General features: G+C 53.1%; 9 protein-coding genes across 9 annotated transcripts; 6 read left to right on the top strand and 3 right to left on the bottom strand.

Moving 5' to 3' along the window:
- Positions 1–60: 60 nt before the first annotated feature.
- On the top strand, positions 61–1,536 carry BO72DRAFT_466538 (inositol polyphosphate multikinase; the record flags this gene model as incomplete). Its single annotated transcript, XM_040946774.1, has 2 exons — positions 61–119; positions 270–1,536. 2 exons carry the CDS (start codon positions 61–63, stop codon positions 1,534–1,536), a joined length of 1,326 nt encoding a protein of 441 aa, XP_040803916.1.
- Positions 1,537–1,870: 334 nt separating this feature from the next.
- On the top strand, positions 1,871–3,003 carry BO72DRAFT_445726 (mitochondrial 37S ribosomal protein uS19m). Its single transcript, XM_040944125.1, has 4 exons — positions 1,871–2,002; positions 2,080–2,095; positions 2,281–2,463; positions 2,634–3,003. The coding sequence occupies exons 1-4, from the start codon at positions 1,960–1,962 to the stop codon at positions 2,674–2,676; spliced, it is 285 nt and encodes a 94-aa protein (XP_040803915.1). The 5' UTR covers positions 1,871–1,959; the 3' UTR covers positions 2,677–3,003.
- On the bottom strand, positions 3,004–4,663 carry BO72DRAFT_484178 (putative TFIID and and SAGA complex TAF10 subunit). Its single transcript, XM_040947842.1, has 2 exons — positions 4,019–4,663; positions 3,004–3,871 (listed from the first exon to the last, which is right to left on the bottom strand). Exons 1-2 carry the CDS (start codon positions 4,436–4,438, stop codon positions 3,413–3,415), a joined length of 879 nt encoding a protein of 292 aa, XP_040803914.1. The 5' UTR covers positions 4,439–4,663; the 3' UTR covers positions 3,004–3,412.
- Positions 4,664–4,792: 129 nt separating this feature from the next.
- Positions 4,793–8,144, bottom strand: BO72DRAFT_445724 (putative MYB DNA binding protein (Tbf1)). The gene is made up of 4 exons (XM_040944124.1): positions 7,970–8,144; positions 7,257–7,795; positions 6,530–7,183; positions 4,793–6,474 (listed from the first exon to the last, which is right to left on the bottom strand). The coding sequence occupies exons 1-4, from the start codon at positions 8,055–8,057 to the stop codon at positions 5,152–5,154; spliced, it is 2,604 nt and encodes an 867-aa protein (XP_040803913.1). The 5' UTR covers positions 8,058–8,144; the 3' UTR covers positions 4,793–5,151.
- Positions 8,145–9,201: 1,057 nt separating this feature from the next.
- On the top strand, positions 9,202–11,128 carry BO72DRAFT_23856 (uncharacterized protein). Its single transcript, XM_040939909.1, has one exon. The coding sequence runs from the start codon at positions 9,362–9,364 to the stop codon at positions 10,913–10,915; it is 1,554 nt and encodes a 517-aa protein (XP_040803912.1). The 5' UTR covers positions 9,202–9,361; the 3' UTR covers positions 10,916–11,128.
- Positions 11,129–11,855: 727 nt separating this feature from the next.
- On the top strand, positions 11,856–15,174 carry BO72DRAFT_504146 (uncharacterized protein; the record flags this gene model as incomplete). The annotated part of the gene is made up of 3 exons (XM_040949138.1): positions 11,856–11,930; positions 11,979–14,030; positions 14,137–15,174. The coding sequence occupies 3 exons, from the start codon at positions 11,856–11,858 to the stop codon at positions 14,674–14,676; spliced, it is 2,667 nt and encodes an 888-aa protein (XP_040803911.1). The 3' UTR covers positions 14,677–15,174.
- A 1,829-nt stretch (positions 15,175–17,003) lies between these two features.
- Positions 17,004–19,493, top strand: BO72DRAFT_23823 (putative serine/threonine protein kinase (Nrc-2)). The gene is made up of 5 exons (XM_040939907.1): positions 17,004–18,132; positions 18,184–18,357; positions 18,410–18,535; positions 18,591–18,972; positions 19,026–19,493. The coding sequence occupies exons 1-5, from the start codon at positions 17,226–17,228 to the stop codon at positions 19,369–19,371; spliced, it is 1,935 nt and encodes a 644-aa protein (XP_040803910.1). The 5' UTR covers positions 17,004–17,225; the 3' UTR covers positions 19,372–19,493.
- Positions 19,494–19,949: 456 nt separating this feature from the next.
- Positions 19,950–21,105, top strand: BO72DRAFT_23747 (uncharacterized protein). The gene has a single exon (XM_040939903.1). It carries the CDS (start codon positions 20,416–20,418, stop codon positions 21,031–21,033), a length of 618 nt encoding a protein of 205 aa, XP_040803909.1. The 5' UTR covers positions 19,950–20,415; the 3' UTR covers positions 21,034–21,105.
- A 352-nt stretch (positions 21,106–21,457) lies between these two features.
- Positions 21,458–23,299, bottom strand: BO72DRAFT_484173 (mitochondrial 37S ribosomal protein uS5m). Its single transcript, XM_040947841.1, has 2 exons — positions 22,077–23,299; positions 21,458–22,015 (listed from the first exon to the last, which is right to left on the bottom strand). The coding sequence occupies exons 1-2, from the start codon at positions 23,140–23,142 to the stop codon at positions 21,795–21,797; spliced, it is 1,287 nt and encodes a 428-aa protein (XP_040803908.1). The 5' UTR covers positions 23,143–23,299; the 3' UTR covers positions 21,458–21,794.
- Positions 23,300–23,515: the final 216 nt, after the last annotated feature.

The following is a 23,515-nucleotide window of genomic DNA, read 5'->3' as shown; positions in this document are numbered from 1 at the left end:
CCTGTTATTGTGCTCTGAATACCCTTCATCATGCAATCCTCTTCGCGATCAGAGAACGCGATGACCGCAAAGCTGGACCACGACAGTTTCGTGGCTTTCGACCATGCCGCCGCCGGACAGTGAGTGTGCCGCAACAAATTTCCCTGTCGCATCCCTCTCCCTTGTCGCAACCAACATAACACGATATCGCTTCAACTCTGCAGCCTAAATCCTTGCCGTCCTTAGAATTGAAGCTTCGGCGAACTTACTAACAAGAAACCCTGCTGTAGCGAAGGCGTCCAGTGTACCGTATCCGGCACCTTCATCGCGAAGCCCTGCACCGCTCAAGAAGTCGCGTTCTACGAATCCAGCGCCCTACACCCGGCATTCCAAGAATTTTTGCCCACATATATCGGCACGTTAACTTCCGCGAATGACCAGCAGCCTCTGGCCCTCGCCGCGGCCCAGCAAGCCGGCGCCATCATGCTGCCCGGCACGGAATATTCTTCCGCGTCGGATACCCCTACGGCCACCGTCGCATCCCAAGCCCAAGCGGCCGTAGCGACAGCGACCCCCATAGTGACGGCAGCCCCCGAAACGGCCAGCTCAAGCAGCCCGACAGCAGCAGCAGCGGAATCGTCGTGGGTTCCCTCCAACGGAAAGAAACTCGAGACGGGGATCTCGATCGTGCTGGAGAACGTGGCTGCGGGGTTCAAACGACCCAATGTGTTGGACGTGAAGCTGGGTGCGCGGCTCTGGGCGGACGACGCGCCGCCCTTGAAGCGCGCGAAGCTGGACGCGGTGTCCAAGGAAACAACGAGTTCCACGCTTGGGTTTCGCATCGCGGGGATGAAAGTCTGGACGGGCGTGAGTGGGGAGACCGACGAAGGGAGCCGGACCGACCCGTATGCGACGAAGTACGAGGGCGCCGAGGGCGCCAAAGGGCAGGTCATCGAGGCGGACGGCTACAAGCGCTATGATAAATGGTACGGCCGCTCGCTCACGGCGAGCAACATCAAGGACGGGTTCCGGGCGTTCCTCGCTGGGGCCAAAGCCGGGGCTATGGATCGGACCCAGCTGGTCGCGCGACGGTTAGCTGGGGAATTGAAACAGGTGCAGGAGGTTCTGGAGTCCGAGGAAAGTCGCATGTACTCGTCGAGTGTGCTGATTGTCTACGAGGGTGATCCGGACGCCATGGAGAAGGCGCTGGAAGAGGAGCAGAAGCCCCAGTCGAAGCAAGAAGAGGAAGATGACGACGAAGAGGAGGACGAGAACGTCGAGTTTGAGATCTCCGAGGGGTCTTTCCAAGTGGTTGATATACCCATTGGCCAAGGCAGCGTCTCTCACCAGGCTATCAATATCAACCTCGGCCCCGAAGTCGCAGAGCTGGGGGAGCTGGATCTCGACGAGGACGAAGAGGACCCCCCTAAAGTGCATGACCTGCGGCTGATCGACTTTGCGCATGCGAGCTGGACCCCTGGCCAGGGACCGGACGAGAACGTCCTGAACGGAATCAGGAGCTTGACTCGGATACTGGAGGAACTCGCCTTGGAGTAATTGTAAGAATAGTTGCAGTTTGGAAAACCACTACAGTCGCTGGCGGCTTTAGGAATAGCACCATTTTCCACCATACAACACCCGAGCATTTAGCATCATCAAAATGGAACCCATCGCAGATATAAAACTACACCCAAAAAAGAAAACAAATATGAAACATCTCTCCTCTGCTAAAATCCCAGTAGTAAGTAGAATAGCGAACCTCACCTGTCCCGCCACATACTTATAGATAGATAGATGGCGGGCGGAAGCCCAACCAAGATCTTACATAATCACCTCCGCGCGCAGACCTCCTCCGCCGGCCGACCGATTTGCAACTATCCAAGGCCCGCCCAGCCCGCCCGCCCGTCGACTCCAACAATTTTCCCCTTCGCGCAACCAGGTGCAAACCACCTACACCACAGAAGGTTCTCTCCTCTCAAGATGTTCCCCACGCGAGCCCTCCTCAGCCGCTCCGTCTGGAAAGGTCAGTCACTCCTCTATTTGCCCTTCATCCAGTATAATCAGCACTGAATCCAGCTCACTAACAATCCCATCAAACAGGCCCGAACATCGTCCCGTACGTTTTCCCTGCCCAGGATCCAAACCCAAGCCCAAACCCAAGCCCACACACACTCCATGGCATACGGTCCAAGGAGACTGCTACCGCCGTCAAACACCCGCTCCCACCAACCCCCCCCCCCCCAAATCCCAAACCCAACAACAAACCAACAAACGCCTCGGGCAAAAGCTAAACGATTATAGTCTCCCACTCCCGCGCAAACTGCCCGCTCCCCCGGGGACGCCGCCGATCCGCACGCAGAAGCGCGCCGCGACCATCCTGCCGAACTTCGTGGGGCTGAAGTTCTCGATCCACAACGGCAAGACCTACCACGACGTGCTGATTACCGAGGAGATGGTGGGCCGGAAGTTAGGGGAGTTCGTGCCGTATGTTCCCCCTCCTCTTCTCTTATTGTGTTCTGCTTGGTTGGGGTTGGTTTGGACGGGTTCGAGGGGGGAGAAGATGAGGGTGAGGGTGCTGGTTGGAATGGAGCAAGGATAACGGTTTACGAAAGGAGATTGTGCATGCGTGCTAACGGTTGGGTTTGGGGGTTTAGGACTCGCAAGCGTTTCACCTACAAGATGTCCAAGAACAAATAGATCTTGTCTCTTTCCGGAGGCATGGGGGCATGGGGGCATGTCTGGGGTTGTCTGGGGTTGTCTGTCGATACCTTTATTCTTCTTATGGTTGGGCTTTTTGCGAACTTGCGCAGCTTGGAATCTCTCGTTTTTCGCGAGTGGGAGATGGGCTCTGTGCAAGTTGAAACTGAAGTTGCATTCTAGTTTGTGTTTGGCGTTTTTTCCCCCTCTCTTTGTGCTTGATATGCTGGAGAAAGGTCTCGGTAAAAGAGATAGAGATGAAAGAGGGATGGCTATGTATATTATGTATTATTTATCTATCCATGACACATGAGGATTCAAGGTCCCAAAGTCTGCTGCTAAAAGAGGATCGATCGTAAGGGTATTATTTGGCATTGCATATACATGTAGAATTGAAACCGCCCCAGAAAAAACACCCATACTCCGATTTGTGCAGGCCCAAGGCCCAGCATGCAGGATATCTATCGTTCAGGAAACACACCACCCCCTCACGCCACAACATACGCCATCAAACAGACAACCCAGCGTCCCCCGACCAAGGAGGACTGCAAGAAGAGAAAAACAAGCATGGCATCAACTCAGCAAACCAGCCAGCCTTGCCCCTCAAAAGAGAAGGAAGAGAACTTCATATCAAACATAGCCCCCGTAGGAAGATCTGCTCACCGACCAAACCCGCTTTTAGTATAAGAGCCCACTGTTCCACGCCTATCTTCAACCGACAATCATCAAGCCCCGTTCACCGATAGAACTCCCCCCTCTTAACGCTAACCCCATACTCCGCAACCGCCATGCCCAAATCCTCCATGGTGAGCACCGTCCGACCTTGACCCGACCCTCCGGACCCTCCACCGCCGAACCCGGGCCTCTGGATGCCCAGATGTGTGCCCGCCTTCCCCTTGCCTGCCTCTCCACCCGACGGCCCCGTCGCCGCGCCTGTCGACCCGACACCCCCGGCACCACCGGGCATGCCCAACCCCGAGGCGGCGTTCAAACTGCCCATCGGGTTGTTGGCGGAGGAGCTGTTGGACGCGCGGATGCGAGCGTACTGGTACGAGTCCGCCGCGATATCGGCGATGAACTTCTGGGTGGCGAGGGCGAGGAGGCGCGCGAGGTGCGGCGGGGTCTGGTTGGGGCCGTTGCCGGGGGGTGGGAGGCCCGCCAGCGTGAGGTAGTGTGCTGTTACGGCGTCGGGGATCTAATGATTTGATGTCACTGTTAGAGAAGGACACAGTTGTGAATGGACGGATGGTATGGAGTAGTTAGTGACCGGCGGGGTCGGGGTGGATGGAGGACGCTGGACAGTGGGAGAAAAGCGAGGGGAGCAGCCGGGTAGACAACGTACAATAGGTGCATATTCATCCATCTTCCCTAGAAACTCCCGGAGACTGGTCTCCTTCTTAGACGGCGCAGCGGCGGCGGCGAGTGCGTCCACGGAGGTCGGCGCGGGAACCGGATTGCCCACATCGTCAGCGCCGCTGGTCGCAGTCGGGTTGGCGTTGGCGTTGGCGTTGGTGCTGGGCGCGTTGGTCATGTCGACGTCTTCTTGCTCAGTTGGAGCATCCAAGACCTTATTGGCGTTGCTATCGGCGACGTCGGGTTCTTGTTTGGGCACTACCGTGCCGGGTGAGGTGACAGGGGGTTGGCTGGATGGAGGAGGGACGGGCGTAGAGGAGGAAGCTGCAGTCGATGATGATGTTTGAGGAGGAGGAGGAGGTTGCGATGAAGGCGGAACAGCAGGCTGTGATGACGATGATTCGGCCATGGTTGGCAGTGGCTAATGGGGAAGCGCAAGGGAGTCCAATGGGTGAGAGGGGAAGGCGTCGGCGGTGAATGCAAGGTCAGCAGTATTGAAGCAATTTATACAGGTTCAAGTATAATCCCTGCAATTGTGTTATCGCAGCGCCTGATTGGGATTGGAGGTGATACGGGGGTTTCCTGGGGGGAGTGAATGAATGGGAAAGTGACCTGGGATAGAATTGAATTATCAACTGCCGCGGTGGTTGGGGCGGAGGAGCAGAGCATGGCCTGTCTCTCTTGGCCGCGTTCGGCCCGACTGCTGCGAACTAGTTACCTACTTGCTACAGGACAGCCAACTGGCAAGCATTAGCTAGACACTTTCATTATCAACAAAGACTTATTTGTTCTCATTTAGTATTGTTCAGTGAAAAGGGGGGAAAAAAAACACAAAGACAGAAAGTAAGTAAATGAGAAAACATGATTATTCAGTTAATGTTGTACAATCCGCAAGATACTCCTACAGCTTCGTGCACCATTCGCACCATATGCATCAACCCTCATACAGTCCCACCAAAGAATCACAGAAATAGACAGTCGTAGACAGTGAAACCGCTCAGAATCCCCGGCGAAGAAGAGAAAAGAAAGAACCATAAGAAATAATACAACTCGATCAAGGGAGGAAAGAAGCACGATCGAGAAGTGAAGTTGATTGGTGTTTGAGCATGAACCTCGATCTCATCACTGACCCAAATGCATATTCGGATCAATCTGATCCTGATGATGCGGGTGCGGGTGATGCTGGTGATGATGATGATGATGCTGGGGTTGTCCGAAAGACTCTCCATGCACCTCTTGACCGAGGGTCTGCATCAGGTTCTGCTCCGCCGTCTGGTCAAAAGCGGAATGAGCATTCGGGTCATGGGTCAATCCAGGGGAGGCAGACATGGCATCGTGTCCGTGACCCAGACCAACTGGTTGAGCATGGGCGCCGGCAAGAGCCATCATACCCTTGATGCCTTCCACATGGGCCTTGTCTTCCTCGCCCTGCTTCTTCTGCCGCTCGCGGGCTTCCCGCTTGGCAGCCTGGGCTGGGGCGCGAGTCTTCAATTCACCAGTGACGAACTTCAGGTAGTAGGGCACCTCGATGCCACTCTTAAGGAAGAACAGCTTCAAGTTGCGAGCCTTGTCTTTGAGCTGGACTTGGTTACGATCTTTCAGGGCTTCACTTATGGTTCCTCCAGGGCCAAACATGGCGAGGATCTGACTCCAGTGAGGTCCCTTGACGCGATCCAACCCTGCCATCAACGCATTCTCCTCTTCAGTAGTCCAGGGACGACGCTGGCTAGGTAATCCGGACTTGCGGCTGCTAGGCGATGACTTGGCAGATGCTGCCATGCGAGCCCGCTCGTAGAGGACCTGGGTGGGTTGCGATTGAGAATAATGTGGTATCCCGGGCATGTATCCGTGATTGGCAGCAGCCGAGTTGGGTCGCGGAATCGATGCGGGGGTCACATGGCTGTATTGCTGGAAATTGGCCTGGAGAGGGCTTGGCTGGAATGTGAGTTGGCTGGGCGGGTGCTGGTAGCCAGACGGCGCTGGACTGTGATGGTAAGGTTGCTGGTGAGTCTGCTGGTGTGGCATCTGACTCGTCGGCTGAGCAGCAGAGTACCCATGCAAGATCTGACCGCCCTGCGGCTGTGCGTGCTGAGGAACCTGCTGTTGCGGCATCTGCTGGGGCTGGTGAATTGTGTGTTGCTGATGGTGCTGCTGGGGCTGAGGTTGCTGGGGCTGGTGCACCTGATGTGGCTGTTGTTGGTTCTGCTGAGATTGCTGTTGCTGGTACTGCTGCTGCTGTTGAGAGCGCCTTAATCCGTGGCCTTGAAGAGCAATCTGCGCCGCACGCGCCGCACGAGCAACAAGATCGCCGTGCATGTTACGGTCGACGGGAACATCTGGTGGCTGCGACGAGACCGGGAACTGGCCTTGAAGGGGGGCGCTGGGAGGTTCCTGAGATTCTCCATTCGATGAGGATGGCTGGCGACCCTTTGTGATCTTTTTCGTCTGGCTCGCCGTTAGCACACTGAATAATCAAAGTAGGCAGGGGGGGGGGTCAGACCTGTTGGTTGCTGATAGTGTCAAAATTCTTGGTGATGTAAGAGCTCAGGTCCCGGAGGAAGTCCTCCCAATGGTATTTGTCTGGCAAAGCTTTCATGGCTTCCTCGTTGTTGACGTCGCTAAGTAGAATGTCACGGCGCGATCCGGCGCGCTTGACAAAGTCGGCCTCGCTGGGAGCCAGCTGGCGAGTTCCTGAGCGGCGGTCCAGGAGCTGTTGCTCCAGGTCATCTGGGAAGAGATCATAGAGCAACTCTGTTCGGGTTCGCTCTGAATTGTTCATGGATGCAATGAATGCCTGAGTCTTGAGTTCCAGGAACAAAGCACCTTGCACCTTGAGAAGACGACCGCCTTCGGGGACAAACACATCCAGGAAGTTGTCGTTGAGCTCAGAAAATCCAATCTCCTGTGTGCCAAAGATGCTGGAGACGAAGGACGCCAGGTTCGCTTTTCGAATGATATCAACTTGCGACGGCTCGGTAAGCTCCAGTTCGGTCGGAGACAGAAAAGACTTCTTGGTGGAGTAGACCTTCTTCGTGTGATCGAACAGCGAGCGCATGGTAGCGTAGGCTTGGCCACTCTCCGTCTCCGGCTCGGAAACGAACGAGGTGATTTCTTGATACGAAGACTTGGCAAGCAAAGAGAGGATTTGGGTAGACTGTGGGAGGGTATTTTGTCAGCTGCTTTCGTTCTTGATTTTTCAAGTACATCTCAAACACTGTTTCACATACCAAGTTGTCCAAAATAGGCAAACTCTGACTCTTCAGGTGTGAGTTGGCCTTGACGAAAACCATGCCTTTCGGGGCCGGACTTGTGGTGTCCGCCAGCTGTTGCTGACCGATCACAACTTGTTCCTCTACACGTTCAGCGTGATTCATGATGCTCGAGATCACAGTAGCCATATCCGAATCAATATCGGCAGTCACCTCGGGCGCAACTGCGGTGTCCGTTGCCGTGCCATCGAGTTGGGCGCCGTCGAGTTGAGCGCCATCGAGTTGAGCACCATCGAGTTGAGCACCATCGAGTTGAGCGCTATCGAGTTGAGTCGGGGTGTCTTCTGGATGTTCCACCGTGTCCACGATGCTGGGGCCCAACGCAGATGCTAGTTCTTGTTCGATCTGATCTCCAGGAACTTGGTCTGCTGTCAATTCACTGGGGTGTGGCGGCAAGACGAGGTCGGTCGGCTCGGATTCGAGACGACGTTTTTTGGAAGCCCGGGGCGACACCGAGCCGTCCTCTTCCTCGAGGGGATGCGACATTTTGGGAGTCACTTAAGCAGCAAACAAGTTAGCAACATAGCAAGGTAGTTGAGCAGTAGCACTGTATAGTCTTGTGACGTCCAAAGCCATGCAATGATTGTTTAGATCGGATTGGGTTGGGATCAGAGCAAGCAGCAAACGGGGAAGCATCGCCTCCTTCTCAGGTCGCCCCCAGCACAACTCACCATGGCTGTCAGTCTCGGTCGGGAGCGGGGGGAGTTCAGAGGTTATAGAATCCTCAACTTTGGGGCCTGTTGCAGTTATGTCGGCCATGATAGGGACGATTCCCGATGGGAGGGAGATGCCTGTCCTTTCCAAGAGCAGAAATGAGGGCTTAGGGGTAGGGCGCAAGCGTAGGGCTTTAGAAGTGGTTAGGTTAAGTTGAGACGGGCGGAGAGACGGAGGTTCTCCAGCTGCTGACTACTACTCAGTCAGATTTTTCTGTCCCCCGGCCGGAATCCGGCCTGCTTCTCTTTTGGGTCACCAACCTTAAACTAAGGTAGGGGGAGCTGGGTGTTACTAGGTAATAGGCAACTACTGGAGTACTCCGTACACGTCGAATGATTCACTACTATGTGTTTCACCTTCACCCTATGTTGATAATTCTTATCACCCCCCTCTCCAGCTACTAGGTACTAACTTTATACTGTATTCCTGCATACTACCTAGGCTACTTCCCAGGCTAGTCTCCAGGCCGCCAGTTGCCAAACTTATAGATCCAGCGATCACCAATCCCGCTTTGGGACTTAGCGTGCCTCCTGGCTGCCTGGCTGCCTGGCTGCCGTATATTTCCTTCAACACCCAGACTTGACTTCAAGTACTTATCCACAAGACAGCTTGTTGTTGACTGAGAGTCAAATCAGACTCTATCCCTCTTCGTTTGCAAGATATGCTTCTACTAAAATGTACCCTGTCCTCTGCTACGGCGGGGTGGTGACTCCCATGGTTGCGTCCACCTGAATGCTACCTTCCGTCTAGGCGTCATCGACTCATCAAGTCGGCCATGTAGTCTGCTGCGAAGTTTCACCGGAGTCCTCCAGGCCAATTGGAGACCCTTTCCACCATGAGCAGACTAGTAGGTCATGAAAATGTTCATGGCTACGATATCGTCATGTTACGAAGTGTATATCGCGTCATTCAAGCTCGTTAAAGTGGCAGCAATGGACATGGCAGCAAACATCCAATATTCAAAGGAGGCCATGCAAGCACTAATTGCGGCAGTTGCAGTACTGACTCCACTGGCCAGACTCCTATAGTGGTTGACACGGCTTTCCAATGAATCTAGAACTAGGTAACGACAGGAGCAACTCATTGCATCAACATCGGAACCATGGAAATGAGGCCCGAAGGTCAAGACAGGACGAAGGTCAGGCAGACTTATCAGGTTAAATAGTACACTGGAGGATACTGTTCCATCAGGACGACTATTCCAAGTTCCCAGCATATATGGTGGAGTTCTCCCAGCCCCGTCTCGTTTCCTTCGGCTCTGTCAGTTGGAGTCTTGGAGTGAGTGACCAAAGCATCAATCCTATGAACAATATACACTACTAGACTCATTCAAACTCCCAGCCTGAAAGATGTGGTCCTCACGCCAAATCCTCTTGGCTCTGGCTACTGCAGTGCTGCAAGCCACTACTCCAGTATCGGCACAAAACCTGAAAGAACAGGTCTGGGCTGTCTTTGCCTATACACTGCACGGAGACAGCGTCCCGACAGCGCTGCCTCGTGAGAGTGTCGTGACGCCCTATGGCGCCAGTGAGCTGTACTCTGCTGGATCGGCCTTCCGTGATCGATATGTTGCGATTCATTCAACGGACGTTAGTCCCAGTACAAGAATCGAACGGATTTCCTCCTATGTACTTGCAGACGAAGACATCGATATCCTGGCCACCACGGACCCCTCTGTGATTGCATCCGCTCAAGCCTTCATGCAGGGACTTTATCCGGCGTTGAATGAGACATACGATGCTCAATTCTTTGATCCCATTTTCCTCATGTCGAATGGCACCGTGACTACGGGACCTTTGGGCGGATATCAGTATTCCCGCGTCGTTAGTGCGAGCCTCGACGATCCCCAGTCCGTGACCGTTGCAGGCCACCAGAACTGCATGTTGCATCAAACTGCCGACCTTGAGTACCGGAATAGCCCGGAGACCCAAGACCTGGTTCAGACATCGGGGGCGTTCTACAACCGCCTGTATGAGTTCTCCTTGAGAGACACATTCGATCGCTCATCAGCCAATTACCTCAACGCTGTTTCCATATCCGAATTCCTCCAGTACCAGTACTTGCACAATGAATCGCTTCTCCGCAGCCTGAACGAAGACGACATTAAGCTCGCCAACTGGTACGCAGACCAGTACACCTTTGCGACTAATGGCAATACCACAGCCTCCAGTCCCATCCAGAGCGGCAATGTTCGCGCTGTGGCGGGCCGATCCATGGCGTCTCGTATCTTGGATGCCTTCAACACTAACATCTACAACCGGGGCGACAGCGGCAAATTGACCTTCCTCTTCGGCAACGCCGAGCCGGCGGTGGCTCTCGCATCCCTCCTACGGCTCCCATCCCCGCAGCAGTCAAACTTTTACTCGCGACCTGCGCTCGGTGCATCGATCATCCTCGAACTCTTTAGTCTCGAGAGCGACTCCTACCCAACCTACCCCGATCCATCTCAACTGTACGTGCGGTTCCTCTTGCGCAACGGAACCGACGACGAAGCAGAGTTCCATCCCTATCCTCTGTTCGGACTCAGCCCCAGCAACACGAATGTCTTGTACTCGGAGTTTGAGGAGGAATTGACCAAATTCGCCCTAAACTCCACCGAAGCGTGGTGTCTCCAGTGCGGCGCCAGCTCGGCGGTGTTCTGTCCCGGGATTCTGGAGGAGGCCGACGATGCTGATGCATCATCGGCTCAGAAGGGTAGCAAGAACAACATCAGTATAACACCTGGCGTGGCAGGCGTCATTGGCGCTATTGTTACCCTTGTTGTGATTGGTATGGTTGCCGCAGCTGGGTTCTTGTTCTTTGGCATTCGAATGAATCGACGGTACAAGTCGAACCTCACCGACATCAAGGGAGGAATCAAGTTGGCCAGTGATTCGAACCTAGCTCTGCGGGAGAATATGTGATCAAGATGGTTTGAGCTGGTTGAGATTTTTGTTTACTAGTACTCAAGCTTGGGTTGTTTTCCTGGGTCGGGCGTTATGGTATGGACAAGAAGTAAAAATACAAGCAATCGTTGATGTTGGTTTACTGAGGGCATAATTAATAATTACTAATAACTAGATTAACTAAAAACCATGATACTAGTCTCTATGTTACTTAAAAATCGAGGTTCTCCGTCCGACCAATGTCAATGTTAGGATGTCAGTTTCATGTTTATTATCATGACTGCAGCAATAGATTATTGGTACACTACAAAGATAGATTTGATTTTTATCTCTATAATAGAATCACTTGAGTGCTACTAAGCATCAGCTTCGAAGTAAGGAAAGGCCAGCGGGAAGACACATATACTCCATCCTACCAGTTTGTCTCGGTTTTGATATCAGCTCTATGTTGTGAGCTATAGCATATTCACATTTGCAGTTTGTTATAGGGCGGTAGCCAACACTTTCTCCAAAAAGACTTGTCGAAAGCTTGTCGTTGTGGATGAAAAGTAGACCTCAACATAGCTGTCTGTCACTTGTACGCGAGAGCTAGGTCGCACCTGTTGTCTCAGGCTCTCTGCTATCACAGGGACATTCAGACCTTAATCCTTTGATTATAACTTTTCTAACATCGGCCCTAAGCTCTTGAGTTATTTCTAACCGCACAATTGACGGACGCGCTTTCCATTCGTAGAGAATCAGTGTTCTGGCAGGTGCGTATCTTACAACAACCTCAACCTCCAATCTTGACCATATCACCTACCCCGATCAATATCTCTGAGTCTTGCCCCTTCCTCTGGTTCTAGCCCATACCACTTGTTTGAAACGCGTCAGAGCCCATTCATTGTCGAGATTCAACCCTACTACTTCCCTTAATTTCTGTTCCATTCCTCTCCTATCCTCTTTTATCCTGGCCGCCATGGCTAGATATGATATCTCTGCTCTTATGGGCATGCGCTCCAATGCACGGATCGATGTCAACAGATTCAGTGAGGTTGGCAGTACGTCCTTCTCGCGTGCTGGAGCAAGAGAGATACCCCAGGAGCCATGGCCACCCGTGAATTGGACTGACCCTGTCCGACCTTGTGTAGGCAACTTGCTCCGCCAACATAGCACGAGCGTGTTGTCCGAACAATCCATCAACCGGTCAAAGAACGTGTCAAATTTCTCGGGTCAGAGTGAAAGAACAACTGCACCCCCCGAGCCTCCTTTGAGATCTACCTCACGTCAGCCAAGTGATCCACCGTGCAGCCATCGTGTACAGAACAACTCCGGTTTCGCGCAGTTTCTCAAGGAACACACATCCCCAAAGCATCAACGCGTCACAGCCGGGGGTCGAATCGTTCCGATGGAGGCACCCCCAAAGATGAAGCTGCCTACGTACCAGCAGCAGCAGAAAGTCGGCGACGACAGAAAATGCTCGGTTGTATCTGCAGCAGAGAATCAAAATAATCTCGAGCAGGAAACTCTACCTACCAGGGACACGGCTAATGGCATCGGAGCTTCCAAACATAGTTCCCAGTCTGCTGGTGTACCTGTGAATTGCATCTTTCCCCCATATGGGAGCTTTGATCCGTACCTGCAGACTTTGGGACAAACACCAAATCTTCTCTCTGCTGCAGGGCCTTCAGGACTGCTCCCTTCGCTCGCTATGCCATGGCCGACCGATACCCAACAGCTTCTGGAACCTGAGATGCAGGCCCCGGAGTATCATATACCTGCTGCGCCGGGGTTCCCGATGTTGAACTATGCAAGCCCATGTATCTGGCAGCCGACTCTGTATGATATTCTGAGCACCCCCAATCCATTACCCACTTTTGCTCCCTCAATCCAGCCGCATCCGACAATTTCAACGGCGTCTGACTTTTCGGCGGGCAGCACGGCTAGTAGTGGAGGTGCTACGCCCTTAATGAGCCCGTTTTACTCGGGATATGGCATGTCCTGTACGCCTACAGCAATTCATTGGCATCAGCTCATCAACGGGCAAGCGGGAATGCAGCCTCAGCAAGTTACACCTGCGGTGATGTCGACTCCCCTGTACCAGAAGTCCCTCGATGATGCCACCAAAGAGCATGACAACCTATCGGCTCAACTTGCACGCTTAGACAGATACATGGCGATGCACACCTGGGATCTAGACCCTCAGACTAAGAAGCTGTTGGTCGAGCAACGTGTCGGTCTGGTGAAAGAATTGGATACAGTCCGCATTTACAGAGAGCATCTCGAATATGCCTCTGCAAAGATCAGAATGAACACGTTGGGCAGCCATGCTGGCATGTCCGAATCAGCACCTCCTACTGGAATGTATCTTGCTGGCAATGCTGCGAATCATCCAGCTTTATTCGGACAAGCCATATGCACTTCCAGCTCAGATAGTACAGTCCCAACGTTCGCTATGCCGTCCCTGGCAACAGCATTTCTGCCACAGCTGTCCAGTCACGAGACAGGGAGTTCAACACCAATGCCATTGATGCCATGGCAAGGGTCGACTGATTATTTTGGTCATCTTCCAGGATCGGTGCTCCAAGAGGCAAATACGAGCAACAAAGCACTCACGCAGTCACAGAGACTGAAACCGAGGAGGCCAATCTCTATCAAGGTACCGCCCGTAGACCCTAAGAATGATACTACATCCGACAACAAAGCACAAGGTGCGAAAGCCAATGAGACTTCTTGGACAACATGTACCAAGGATCTGCCTCCAGAGGTTCTGCAGGTATATCGTCAGATGGGAAAGATCGCCCGGCAAGGTGACACCCTTGACGGTCTGCTTCAGGACTTGAAATTAGCCGCCGAGCAGCCCATCAAGCAGACCTCCGGTGGGTACTATCAACCAAGCTCGTCGGCTATCAATGCCATTAGGGAACAGAGAGTGACGACTCAATCGAGTGAGAAAGCCGGTCCTTTCAAATCCAAGTCCGCTGATTTCTCAGGGCCAGACTACTTGAGGCAGCGCTCTAGCCGGGACTCCCGCAGGTATCGCAATCGGCCTCGGAGCCATGAAGACGTGGAGAAGAGTCATTTTGTTGCTGTGGAGGAAGAAGATGCACGCTCCATGCTTTCCTATGTCTCGACCACAGACTCGTGGGCCACTGTGCATGAAAAAGAGTAAGCTTCAGTCTCCGTTCCCAGCGATTAATCTCGAGGGTCTAAGTCAACGCGTAGCTACATTTCCCACAAGACGGAGTTTGGTCGTCAAGCGAGCACACAGAGGCGAGGCCTGTCACATGAAAGGTATGATGTTGCTGATTGAATGTGGCAGAACGCTGATGGGAATATGTTACAGGAGCGCCGGTTCTGCGAAGCGTCCTACGACCCCGTTCTTCGAGATTCCCAACTCCGTGACCCAGCTCGCCCTTATGTCTGGCTCTGGTGGTATAGGCAATCCCAGGACGGCGCACAGACGGAGCGGCCCTGCCCTTGCAGACGACCCTCTACAGTCTAGACAACGGAGCAATGTGGAGAGTGTGAAGCATTCCTTCTCGCCGCTCCTTGCACCGTGCTTGATAAAAGATCGCGGTCTGGCTGGACCAAAGTCGATGGCCTTGGCAGTTCCCCAGAATGTTCATGCACATGGCATCCTGCCTCATTTTGCTCGCGTGGAAGATGTGCCTAGAAAGAGCAGGGCGGCTCCGATGACTGGACATGAGGTTAACAGCGAGTGGCAGCCGCACCAACTCCATGATCACAAACAGAAAGACAATCTGTGGTACAAGCCAGATAGAGGGATGGGAACCTAGCGCTGAAGAATGTTGCTTGAGTGGAGGCCTGGGCTAGGCGCTCTACTTGATTCATCTTTCCTGGAGATTGCAGTGTTGATTTGAGTGAAGTTGCTCCTTTGTTACGACCTGGTGAGACATGGTGGAAGACAGTGGCTGGGGGCGGATTAGCGGTGAGGTTGAAGTTGAAACTGTTTCATGCCCACAGCCAGTCTTGGAGAGGGAGGTTTGGCGTCTGCTCTTCTTTTATGATTTTAACATTGTATGACTGGTATCTGCAAAAGGCCCTCCGATTAGCTATGGCATGTTTAATTTGTTCCACTGCTTCGAGCAATTCTGTCGTCATGGGCTGCAGATTCACAATGCAAGTGTGATTGCTCGATTTTACGTGGTTGCGATTGAGGATTGACACTGGAGCCTGGAAATATGCTTCCCGGTGGTACTCCGTATGATATGTCAAGTTCAAGGGCTCATGTGAGGTTTACGGAGTACTCCGTACAGAAAGTGGATTTATTTCCAGCTCAGAATGTAGCAGTTGTAGGAGATGTCATTTTTTCCAATGACGAGATCGACAATATGGATTCCAACATCAGAATCTTAGGTGATCCTACCGGTACTCCGCAGAGTACAGTACTAATAATCCCAAGTTATGGGCTGGGAGGGCCGAGAAGCTCCTCCCTTGCGTAAGGCGGTGCGTTTTTTTGCGCTCCTTCTTCCCCCCACACCCCAGGGAACTTATCCCAAGGAACTATGAACGAAACGAACCCCGCAACCAAAAAAAAGAAGAAGAAAAAATAAATGGGAGCCCAGTACTGGTCGGTCGGATTTACAGGACCGGAATTTACGAGTTTCTAGACTAAGTGCGACAGCCCTGAGTTATTAACGATCATCCATCGAGACGTGACGAGACGGACCAGATAGGGTAGTTAGGTAGATAGGGCCTGGGCAAGGCGAGCTAGAGGAGTGAAACGCGCCCTGTAACTGGGTTTCATGCTTTTTTTCGGTGGTTTTTTTTCTTTTGTGTGTGTTGATTCGGGCTGAAAGGAAAGTCTTATGTGGATGAGAGAAGCGTACTAGGTAGTCTTATGGCGGTAGTGGTTATAATTCGTAAAGGACCAAAAAAAATATAACAATATATAAATAAATCGAACCCGGCTGGCAGGCCGGCAGGTAGGCGATGTTCTGCCAAGAATGACCGGCGGAGGAGAGTCGGATGTGTGTGGGGGGGAGGGGGAGGGGATGGATGTTCGTTCCTGGCTGGTGACACAGTGCGCGATTGATTCTATGGGTTGGAAGGATTGGTGCGAACGGTCATCATCTGGCTCGAACCTGAGGGTGACGGTGGTTCTCCATGGCTTGACTACGGAGTATACGGTATGGAAAAGTCCAGAAGGGCTGTTCCAGTTCTGGTTGGAATTCATGGGGTCTATTATTGTATGGACCAATAACTGAGGCAAAGAGGGAAAGAGGAGAGAGGGATTGGAAAGAAGTGGCAAGTGAATGTTTACGGTGGTACTTGAGTAATTGGAAACTAGTGGCATAGCCACGGTGAGACTGGTTCAATCCATTATTTGGACTAGTAGTAACTTACTCTGGTGTCTTGAACTTGTTAAGTACTGAGTAACTATCGAAGGACAAAAGTGCATATCATATTCTTTCTCAGCATTAATGACAGGTGCGATGGATGGTTCCCTAATCGTTTGAAATGAGTTGATTGACTAATGTCACTAATGTTGGTTTAGTTTCCAGTTGGCTCCGATAGTGGCGGTTCAAAGACTGTATGGTTACGTATGAGGATGAGGATGAGTGAGTGTATCAACGCCGCCTCCAGCCGGGGCTGACTTCACTTTAGGTAAGCTAACTAACTATGGACGGACTGTTCCATCTCTTCTCTCCCTCCACCTTCCGTCTGTCTCTTCTTTCTGTCTCCACTTTTTTACTATCACTACCAACCGTTCATCCCCATTCCATCTGCTGTCTGTCTGGTCTGCCATCGTTTCTCTTGTCTCCTCTTTTGCCTCTTTCTATGCTATCTCTCTAGTTATCACTTTCCCTCTGCTCTTGTTAGTTATCCCATCCAATTTTTCCTTCCGTGATACCTCTGTTTCATCCTACTGTTCGCACCATACGGCCACAACCCCTGCTCCAATTCGTGGCTAATTTCACACATTCTTCGTCTTCGTCGCGGTCGGACTGTTGTCGACCGTGTTGTCGGGTCAAGGCTCCCCTCCCCTCATCATTCCCGGGCTGGAACTGGCACTGGCACTGGCACTGCGTCCCCATTCCAAGTTTCCGGTGCGAAACCCGTTTAGTTCGTTCGCCCACCCACCACCCACACCCAGTGATTAGCACCGCCTTCCCTCCCTCTCTCCCCCGCGGCTTCTGGCCCGTCGCTGGGTCCTCGTCCTCCCGTCGCAACTCTTCCTCTCTCCATCTTTGTGTTCCTGTTCACTTGTTCTTGTCCACCTCCTCTCCGTTCTTACTCCATCTCGCACAACCCATCCTCTATCTGGGCCTTCTGGACCATCCGGACAAGTCCTCGGGTCCTTTCCAGGCACCAGTCTTCGGCCATGACGCAACTTTTCGCTTCCAGTCCGTCCTCGGTGACGAACGAGAAACGCGGCAACTTCCCGAGCCTGTCGCTGGCCTCCAAGAAACAACATTCAAACGATTCAAGTCATTTTCCCACCAAGATTCGAAATTTCTTCCGCATCAACAGCTCCAGCAGTAATGTCTCCCATGCTAGCCACCACAGCGGCAGCGATCGGAGTCATGAAACCAGCAACCTCTCCTCGTCACCTGGCAAACACGAATCCAAATCCACCTTCAGACAGTCCCGATTTCTCCCTACCATTGGTCGCAATCGCTCGACCACCGTCGCCAGTGAAGGAAACCCATTAGACGAAGGCGTCTCGCCCACCGCAACCGCGAACCCATACTTCCAACACCAAGGACAGCCGTCCTTGCAGCATCGTAATGATGGATCCATTCCCTCTTCTCCACCAGATACCCCCGAGTTACAGGTCGAAGGCGTCTCCGCGGCCGAGCAAGCAACCACCGCCAACAAGGAAGAGCTGGCTCGCAAACTCCGCCGTGTCGCTTCGGCGCCCAATGCGCAGGGTCTGTTTGCCCGCGGCCAGGCTGATGAACGGCCGCAAACCGCCGAGCAGGACCAGGAGCCCTTGCCGGTGGGATCGAGTAGTCTTGTTCCTAAAGTGACGACAATTGAGGTGTCTGAAGAGCAAGAAATCAACCTTGCTGTGCCGACACTCGGGGCTGACGGCAAGATCCCCACTCCTGGCCAGATCCGAGACTCCGTTGCATTTCGCCGAACATACAGCTCCAACTCGATTAAGGTGCGGAATGTGGAGGTCGGTCCAGGCAGCTTCGACAAGATCAAGCTGATCGGCAAGGGTGATGTGGGCAAGGTGTATTTGGTCCGGGAGAAGAAGACCAGCCGACTCTATGCTATGAAAGGTGCGCGCCTACGCGAGAAATCGCAGAGATTTTGCTGACTGACTTGACTAGTGCTGAGCAAGAAGGAAATGATCAAGCGTAACAAGATCAAGCGTGCGTTGGCGGAGCAGGAAATCTTGGCCACTAGCAATCACCCGTTCATTGTCACGCTCTATCACTCTTTCCAGTCCGAGGACTATCTCTATCTCTGCATGGAGTATTGCAGTGGCGGTGAATTTTTTAGAGGTATGTCGAGTAGAGATGACCGTCAGGGCAAGGTGCTAATTGGTTGCTCTAGCTCTGCAAACTCGGCCAGGAAAATGCATTTCGGAAGACGCCGCCCGTTTCTACGCTGCGGAAGTGACCGCTGCTCTGGAGTATCTTCACCTGATGGGATTCATCTACCGCGATTTGAAACCTGAAAGTAAGTCGCCCCTCAGGATTACTGCATAAATTTGTCTCACAATGACGTATTTTAGACATCCTCCTCCATCAGTCAGGCCACATAATGTTGTCTGACTTCGATTTGTCCAAGCAGTCCGGACCGGGCGGTGCACCTACCATGATTCCGGCCCGGAGTGGCAATTCGACAACGTCTTTACCAACCATCGACACGAAGTCATGTATTGCCGATTTTCGGACGAACTCTTTTGTGGGTACGGAAGAATATATCGCTCCAGAGGTCATCAAAGGCTGCGGACATACCAGTGCGGTCGACTGGTGGACTCTGGGCATTCTGATCTACGAGATGCTGTACGGAACGACGCCTTTCAAGGGCAAGAACAGGAATGCCACCTTTGGCAATATCCTGCGGGATGAAGTGCCTTTCCCTGAACACTCTGGGGCTCAGCAGATCTCCAAGTAAGATTGCACTGATCCTGGCTGTCATATTCTCGATGCTAACATATGCGTAGCCTTTGCAAGTCCCTGATTCGGAAGTTGCTGATCAAGGATGAGACAAAACGTCTCGGAGCTCGGGCTGGTGCCTCAGATGTCAAGACACATCCTTTCTTCCGACAGACGCAATGGGCACTCATTCGCCACATGAAGCCCCCAATGATCCCACACCAAAGCCGAGGCACAGACACCCTTAACTTCCGCAACGTCAAGGAGAGTGCCAGTGTCGACATCGGAGGCAGCCAACCGATGAAGATGAAGGGGGTCCCCATGGATTCAGGTCTGGCTACACCTAATGCCGAAGTCGCGGATCCGTTTGAAGAGTTCAACAGCGTCACTCTCCACCATGACGGGGATATGTAGAGTGATTCCACAGTGTTGCTGGGATGGATGCTCTCTGCTCCGTCTAAAGACGGCAGAGGAACGAGTTTAGGCAGACCGCGGACTGCTTGGGCTCTGTCACGACCATGACGCATTAAGACGAAGACCTATTGGAGTTCACCATTTCCGACTTTCATACAGTCATTACCCGGAGTACTGGTTCTTTTCTTCCGGGATTTAATTTATGGGGTGTTAATTGAATCATGCTGATGATCAGGTAAATAGATGGCATTTGCGCATATTATATGCATGGCCATTCTCGGGATCTTTTGCTTTCTTGCTGGGTGTTGCAGCGATGTGATTTCGCCTGCCTTTTTTATTGTGGTTTTATATTGTCACCATTGCAGAAGACGGCGTTTGCGATCTAGGTTGTATCGTACCAAAACACTTTTTCCTCCCTTTGAGCCGGTCGGCGGCGGGTGCATTGCTTGGGAAGACCCAGCCGACCTTTTTCAGTTCGCGGCTTTTGTTGCGGTACCCCAAGAGGCCCGGTGCCTTGAGGGAAATGATACATGCTACCAGTATATGAAAGAATCTATGTATCAGCGTTGGTATTGTGATTAATGTAGAGATGGGTGGTATGTGGTGACTTTATTCTTGCTTCTGGCAGCCATATGAGCCGCGGGGCGGCAGTTACATCGTGTAGCCTGGTGTGCTACCTTTCCTAGCTATATAAATTGATAGAAATGGTATGCCGCAGGATAGATATAGATCGCTGGATAGATAAGCCCAGTCAGTTAAGGTGCCTTATGCTGAATCGGCAAATAAGTGGGGGGTGGAGATGGGTAGTATAGTTTGGCTAGTTAAGGTCAACTCATCTCGATTGAGTTCCCTGGACTCTTGTTGTTCCTTTCTTTGTTTATATATAGGAAATCCGACTAGCACTGCAATATGTATTAGAGGAGCCGTGGATCTTCATCATTCAGATGCCGAAGTCAGTCAGCTAGAAGGAGGTGTTTACTTCTATGCACCCCCGCCCCAAAGCGGTGGAAGGTTAAGCTAACTTAACCTACGGTGTTGCCATGCATGCCCGGTGATACAATTCTACTACCAAACCAATTAGTTCCCGCCGCCCTCCAGGCTCAACCCCCCCCCCCCCCCCAAACAAAGCAAACCATTGTTGAACCCGAAGGACCTTCAATTCCAACCACACGACTCATAACTAAACCATTTGCTTCTCTCCGTACTCGACCAATTGATTCCACCTACAATCATAACTTGCAGCCTACAGCCCAAAACCATCTACACTCCATGAACCCCCCGCCCAGGAAACCACCTCGCAAAAATCAAAGAATGTCCCACCTCGACGACCTCACCACCCCCGACACCACCAGCGTCAGCGTCAGCATCAAGGACGACCCCTCCCCCGCCGAAGAAGACCATACCAATCCGAAGACATCCACCACTACCAGCAGCAGCAGCAACCCCCTCCTCAACCCCTCCAACCCCCTCGTCACAGATCTAGAGCAGGAAGTCCTCGACGAGTACGCCCGGCTCCTCGGGAACGTGAACGCGGTGGGTTTTTCCTTCCTTCCTCCCCTCCCTCCTTGGCCCTACCTTGAGGCGCATAGCTCAAGCCTATGTCTATGCCCTCGATACACTCCCACCCCCCACTCCCCCATTCAAAAAGGAACCAAACGCTAATGGGATGAGAGGGGCAAAGCTCTCCACCAAACTCGCCGACCTCGCCGGCTCCCCCGCTTCAATGACCCTCGATGGCCTCCGCCATCTCGAGCGGAAGACCGCCACCGTGTGCACGCTGCTGAAGGCGAGTGTGTATAGTATTGTGTTACAGCAGCAGATGATCAATGAGTCTGAGGGGCAGCAGCAGCAGCAGTTTGGGCAGGGGCAGGAGGGGCAGGGGTTTGGGGATGCGATGGGGTATGATGAGGGGGAGCTGGGGGAGCTGGGGGAGCAGGGGTATGGGTATTATGATGAGGGGCATGGGCATGGGCAGGGGCAGGATGTTAGTCTTTTGGGACGGTTTTGATTGTTTTGCCTTTTGATCAAAGAGAGGGGGCAGGAGTATAGCTAGGGAGGGTTGAGTCTGTTCATGGTTTTGTGTTTGTGGGGTTTGTTGTTGGGGGGTTTGGAGTATGGGTTGGGTTGGGTGGTGCAATGGCTCGGAGTTTGTTGTTTATCGGCTTGTTATTTGTTGTTTTTGATATACCCCTGCTTTTTTTTAATGGGTTCGGTGCTGTGGATTGATGGATTGAGGATACTGACTCTCACTTCGGGTGGAGACAAGGAACGGGTTATCTCAGTTCTATCATAACCGAACATAGGCTGGATACAAATACAGGTTGACTGAAGAGAGAGAGAGATACAAAGTACACCATAAGGAAAAACCATTATTTACACCACCGCCATGGCGCAACCAGAAACCGGCAAATGCGAGAAACAAATCAAAACACCCGTCCAGAGTAGTACACCTTGCGCACATCGACCATCTTCTTCCCCCGGGCACGGGCAACATCCTCCGGGTTACGCTGCGCCAAGAGCGCCTCGTAGGCGGCCTTCACGGTGTTCATCTTGTTTCGGGACCGGTTGACCCGAGCAGCGAGATCGGAGATACCGGCGGCAATACACATCTCGTAGATGAGGGATTGGCAGCGAAGTCCAAAGCCTAGTCCCGTGTTAGCACATGACACAAATACAGGGGGGGGGGGGGGGCGGAGAAAACATACCCGGAGGACGAGTCATCAACTTCAGATCCATAGCACCAACCTTGGCCGTCACATCGCCGTAGATGGTGCGCTGCTCGTACCGCAGAATGGGCCGCATATTCCGGATCGCACGGTACTTCGCTTGCTCGATAGCATCGGCGGCTTCGAAGGACTTGGCCTCGCCCAATCCCAGCAGGCCGTCGCGGTTGCCGGCGACCGCCAGGCAGTAGAACCGCTGGACTTTACCCAGACGCGTCTGGTTGGTGACCGAATGGAAGACCAGCGACTTGGTGAAAAGGTTCTTGATGTAGTCTTGAGAAAGGCCCGTAGACTGGATCAATTGCGCCAACGGCGGCGAAATGCCCTCCAACGAAATGGCGGGCCGATGGACGTTTTCATCCCGGACTAACCCCTCCTTGCCCTCGTCCTCCGGCACGCGCAGCTTGTCGCCCTCCTGGAAGAAGTCCGGCGCCAGCGAAGTGTGCGGGCTACGTTCGGCCTCCTCCTTGCCCTTGGTCAGCCGAGTGGTCTCCGCCCACCGGACGAAGTGGGCCGAGTCCATGTCGCGCGGCATCTCCTGGATGTACTTGGCGAAGTCCTGCATGAAGTCCTCCGTGTTCTTCAACTTCTGGTTGGGGTCCGCGTGGCTCTCCGGGGCCCGCATGTGCTTGTCGACTCCCGGCTCGACGTGCGAGAAGTCGTCCAGGTACTTCAGCCGCATCGGATCCGTGCGAACGGCGAACTGCTCCGCGAAGTCCTTGGGGTCGATCGTCGCCTCGCCGGCCTCGATCGCCGCCATTTGCGCCGCGCTGTACACCTCCCGCAGCTGGGCCAGCTCCTCCTCCGTGTACGGCCGCAGGCTCTCCGGCTTCATATTCCGCGTGATCTCCTGCAGCCTCTGCTTGACGACCGCCTCCTTGTTCGTCTTCGGGGTCTCGGCAGCAACGGGGACGGCAGAGTCTGTTGGCTTCTGGTCGTTAAGGCGGAAGGGAGAAGGGTGGAATTGGCGACGAGGGACGCGAGGAGCCGCCGAGGCTGCTCGCGTGAAGTTGCATAGCATGCATCGGGCGGGACGAGTGAAACTCATGGTGGACGGTGAGAAAAGAAAGAAAGCTCTCTGGCCAGCAGAGGCCAATTGAGAGCTTTAGAGAGAAGAGAGAGGGAGAGAGAGTGGGTGGGTGGGGAGAGGGGGGGAGGAGGAGTTGAGAAGGTGGTAGCTGGAGGCAAGTCCGCGGTGACTGAAGGGGAATTGAAGATTGAGAGAGTGAGACTGGAGAGAAACAGAAACTCCGGCGAAATTCTCAGCGGGCCGAATCCAACCAATCCGCGCCCGCCTTTTCCTGCTCACTCACTTTTTTTCCCTTTTCCATTTCCAATACTTACCTTTCCCCAACTTCTACAATTTCCCACTTTTCCACAACTGCCCCCCGCGAATTTCTCTAAACATCCTTTCATTGTGG

The sequence above is a fragment of the Aspergillus fijiensis genome, assembly GCF_003184825.1.
Source record: "Aspergillus fijiensis CBS 313.89 unplaced genomic scaffold BO72scaffold_11, whole genome shotgun sequence".
In the NCBI taxonomy this organism is placed as follows: Eukaryota; Fungi; Ascomycota; class Eurotiomycetes; order Eurotiales; family Aspergillaceae; genus Aspergillus; species Aspergillus fijiensis.
The sequence above is the reverse complement of the archived record's forward strand: the minus strand, read 5'-3'. Positions and strand labels throughout refer to the sequence as shown.

Coding starts and splice junctions, on each gene's coding strand:
- BO72DRAFT_484178 (XM_040947842.1), bottom strand. CDS start 4,438: ATGGCCGAATCATCGTCATCACAGCCTGCTGTTCCGCCTTCATCGCAA. Junction 3,872..4,018: donor TGGATGAATATGCACCTATT/GTACGTTGTCTA, acceptor TCAAATCATTAG/ATCCCCGACGCCGTAACAGC.
- BO72DRAFT_484173 (XM_040947841.1), bottom strand. CDS start 23,142: ATGAGTTTCACTCGTCCCGCCCGATGCATGCTATGCAACTTCACGCGA. Junction 22,016..22,076: donor GTTGATGACTCGTCCTCCGG/GTATGTTTTCTC, acceptor ACACGGGACTAG/GCTTTGGACTTCGCTGCCAA.
- BO72DRAFT_23747 (XM_040939903.1), top strand. CDS start 20,416: ATGCCCGGTGATACAATTCTACTACCAAACCAATTAGTTCCCGCCGCC.
- BO72DRAFT_445726 (XM_040944125.1), top strand. CDS start 1,960: ATGTTCCCCACGCGAGCCCTCCTCAGCCGCTCCGTCTGGAAAG. Junction 2,464..2,633: donor AAGTTAGGGGAGTTCGTGCC/GTATGTTCCCCC, acceptor TTGGGGGTTTAG/GACTCGCAAGCGTTTCACCT.
- BO72DRAFT_445724 (XM_040944124.1), bottom strand. CDS start 8,057: ATGGCCGACATAACTGCAACAGGCCCCAAAGTTGAGGATTCTATAACC. Junction 7,184..7,256: donor TGCCTATTTTGGACAACTTG/GTATGTGAAACA, acceptor ACCCTCCCACAG/TCTACCCAAATCCTCTCTTT. Junction 6,475..6,529: donor ACACTATCAGCAACCAACAG/GTCTGACCCCCC, acceptor ACGGCGAGCCAG/ACGAAAAAGATCACAAAGGG.
- BO72DRAFT_23856 (XM_040939909.1), top strand. CDS start 9,362: ATGTGGTCCTCACGCCAAATCCTCTTGGCTCTGGCTACTGCAGTGCTG.
- BO72DRAFT_23823 (XM_040939907.1), top strand. CDS start 17,226: ATGACGCAACTTTTCGCTTCCAGTCCGTCCTCGGTGACGAACGAGAAA. Junction 18,133..18,183: donor CCGACTCTATGCTATGAAAG/GTGCGCGCCTAC, acceptor TGACTTGACTAG/TGCTGAGCAAGAAGGAAATG. Junction 18,536..18,590: donor CCGCGATTTGAAACCTGAAA/GTAAGTCGCCCC, acceptor GACGTATTTTAG/ACATCCTCCTCCATCAGTCA.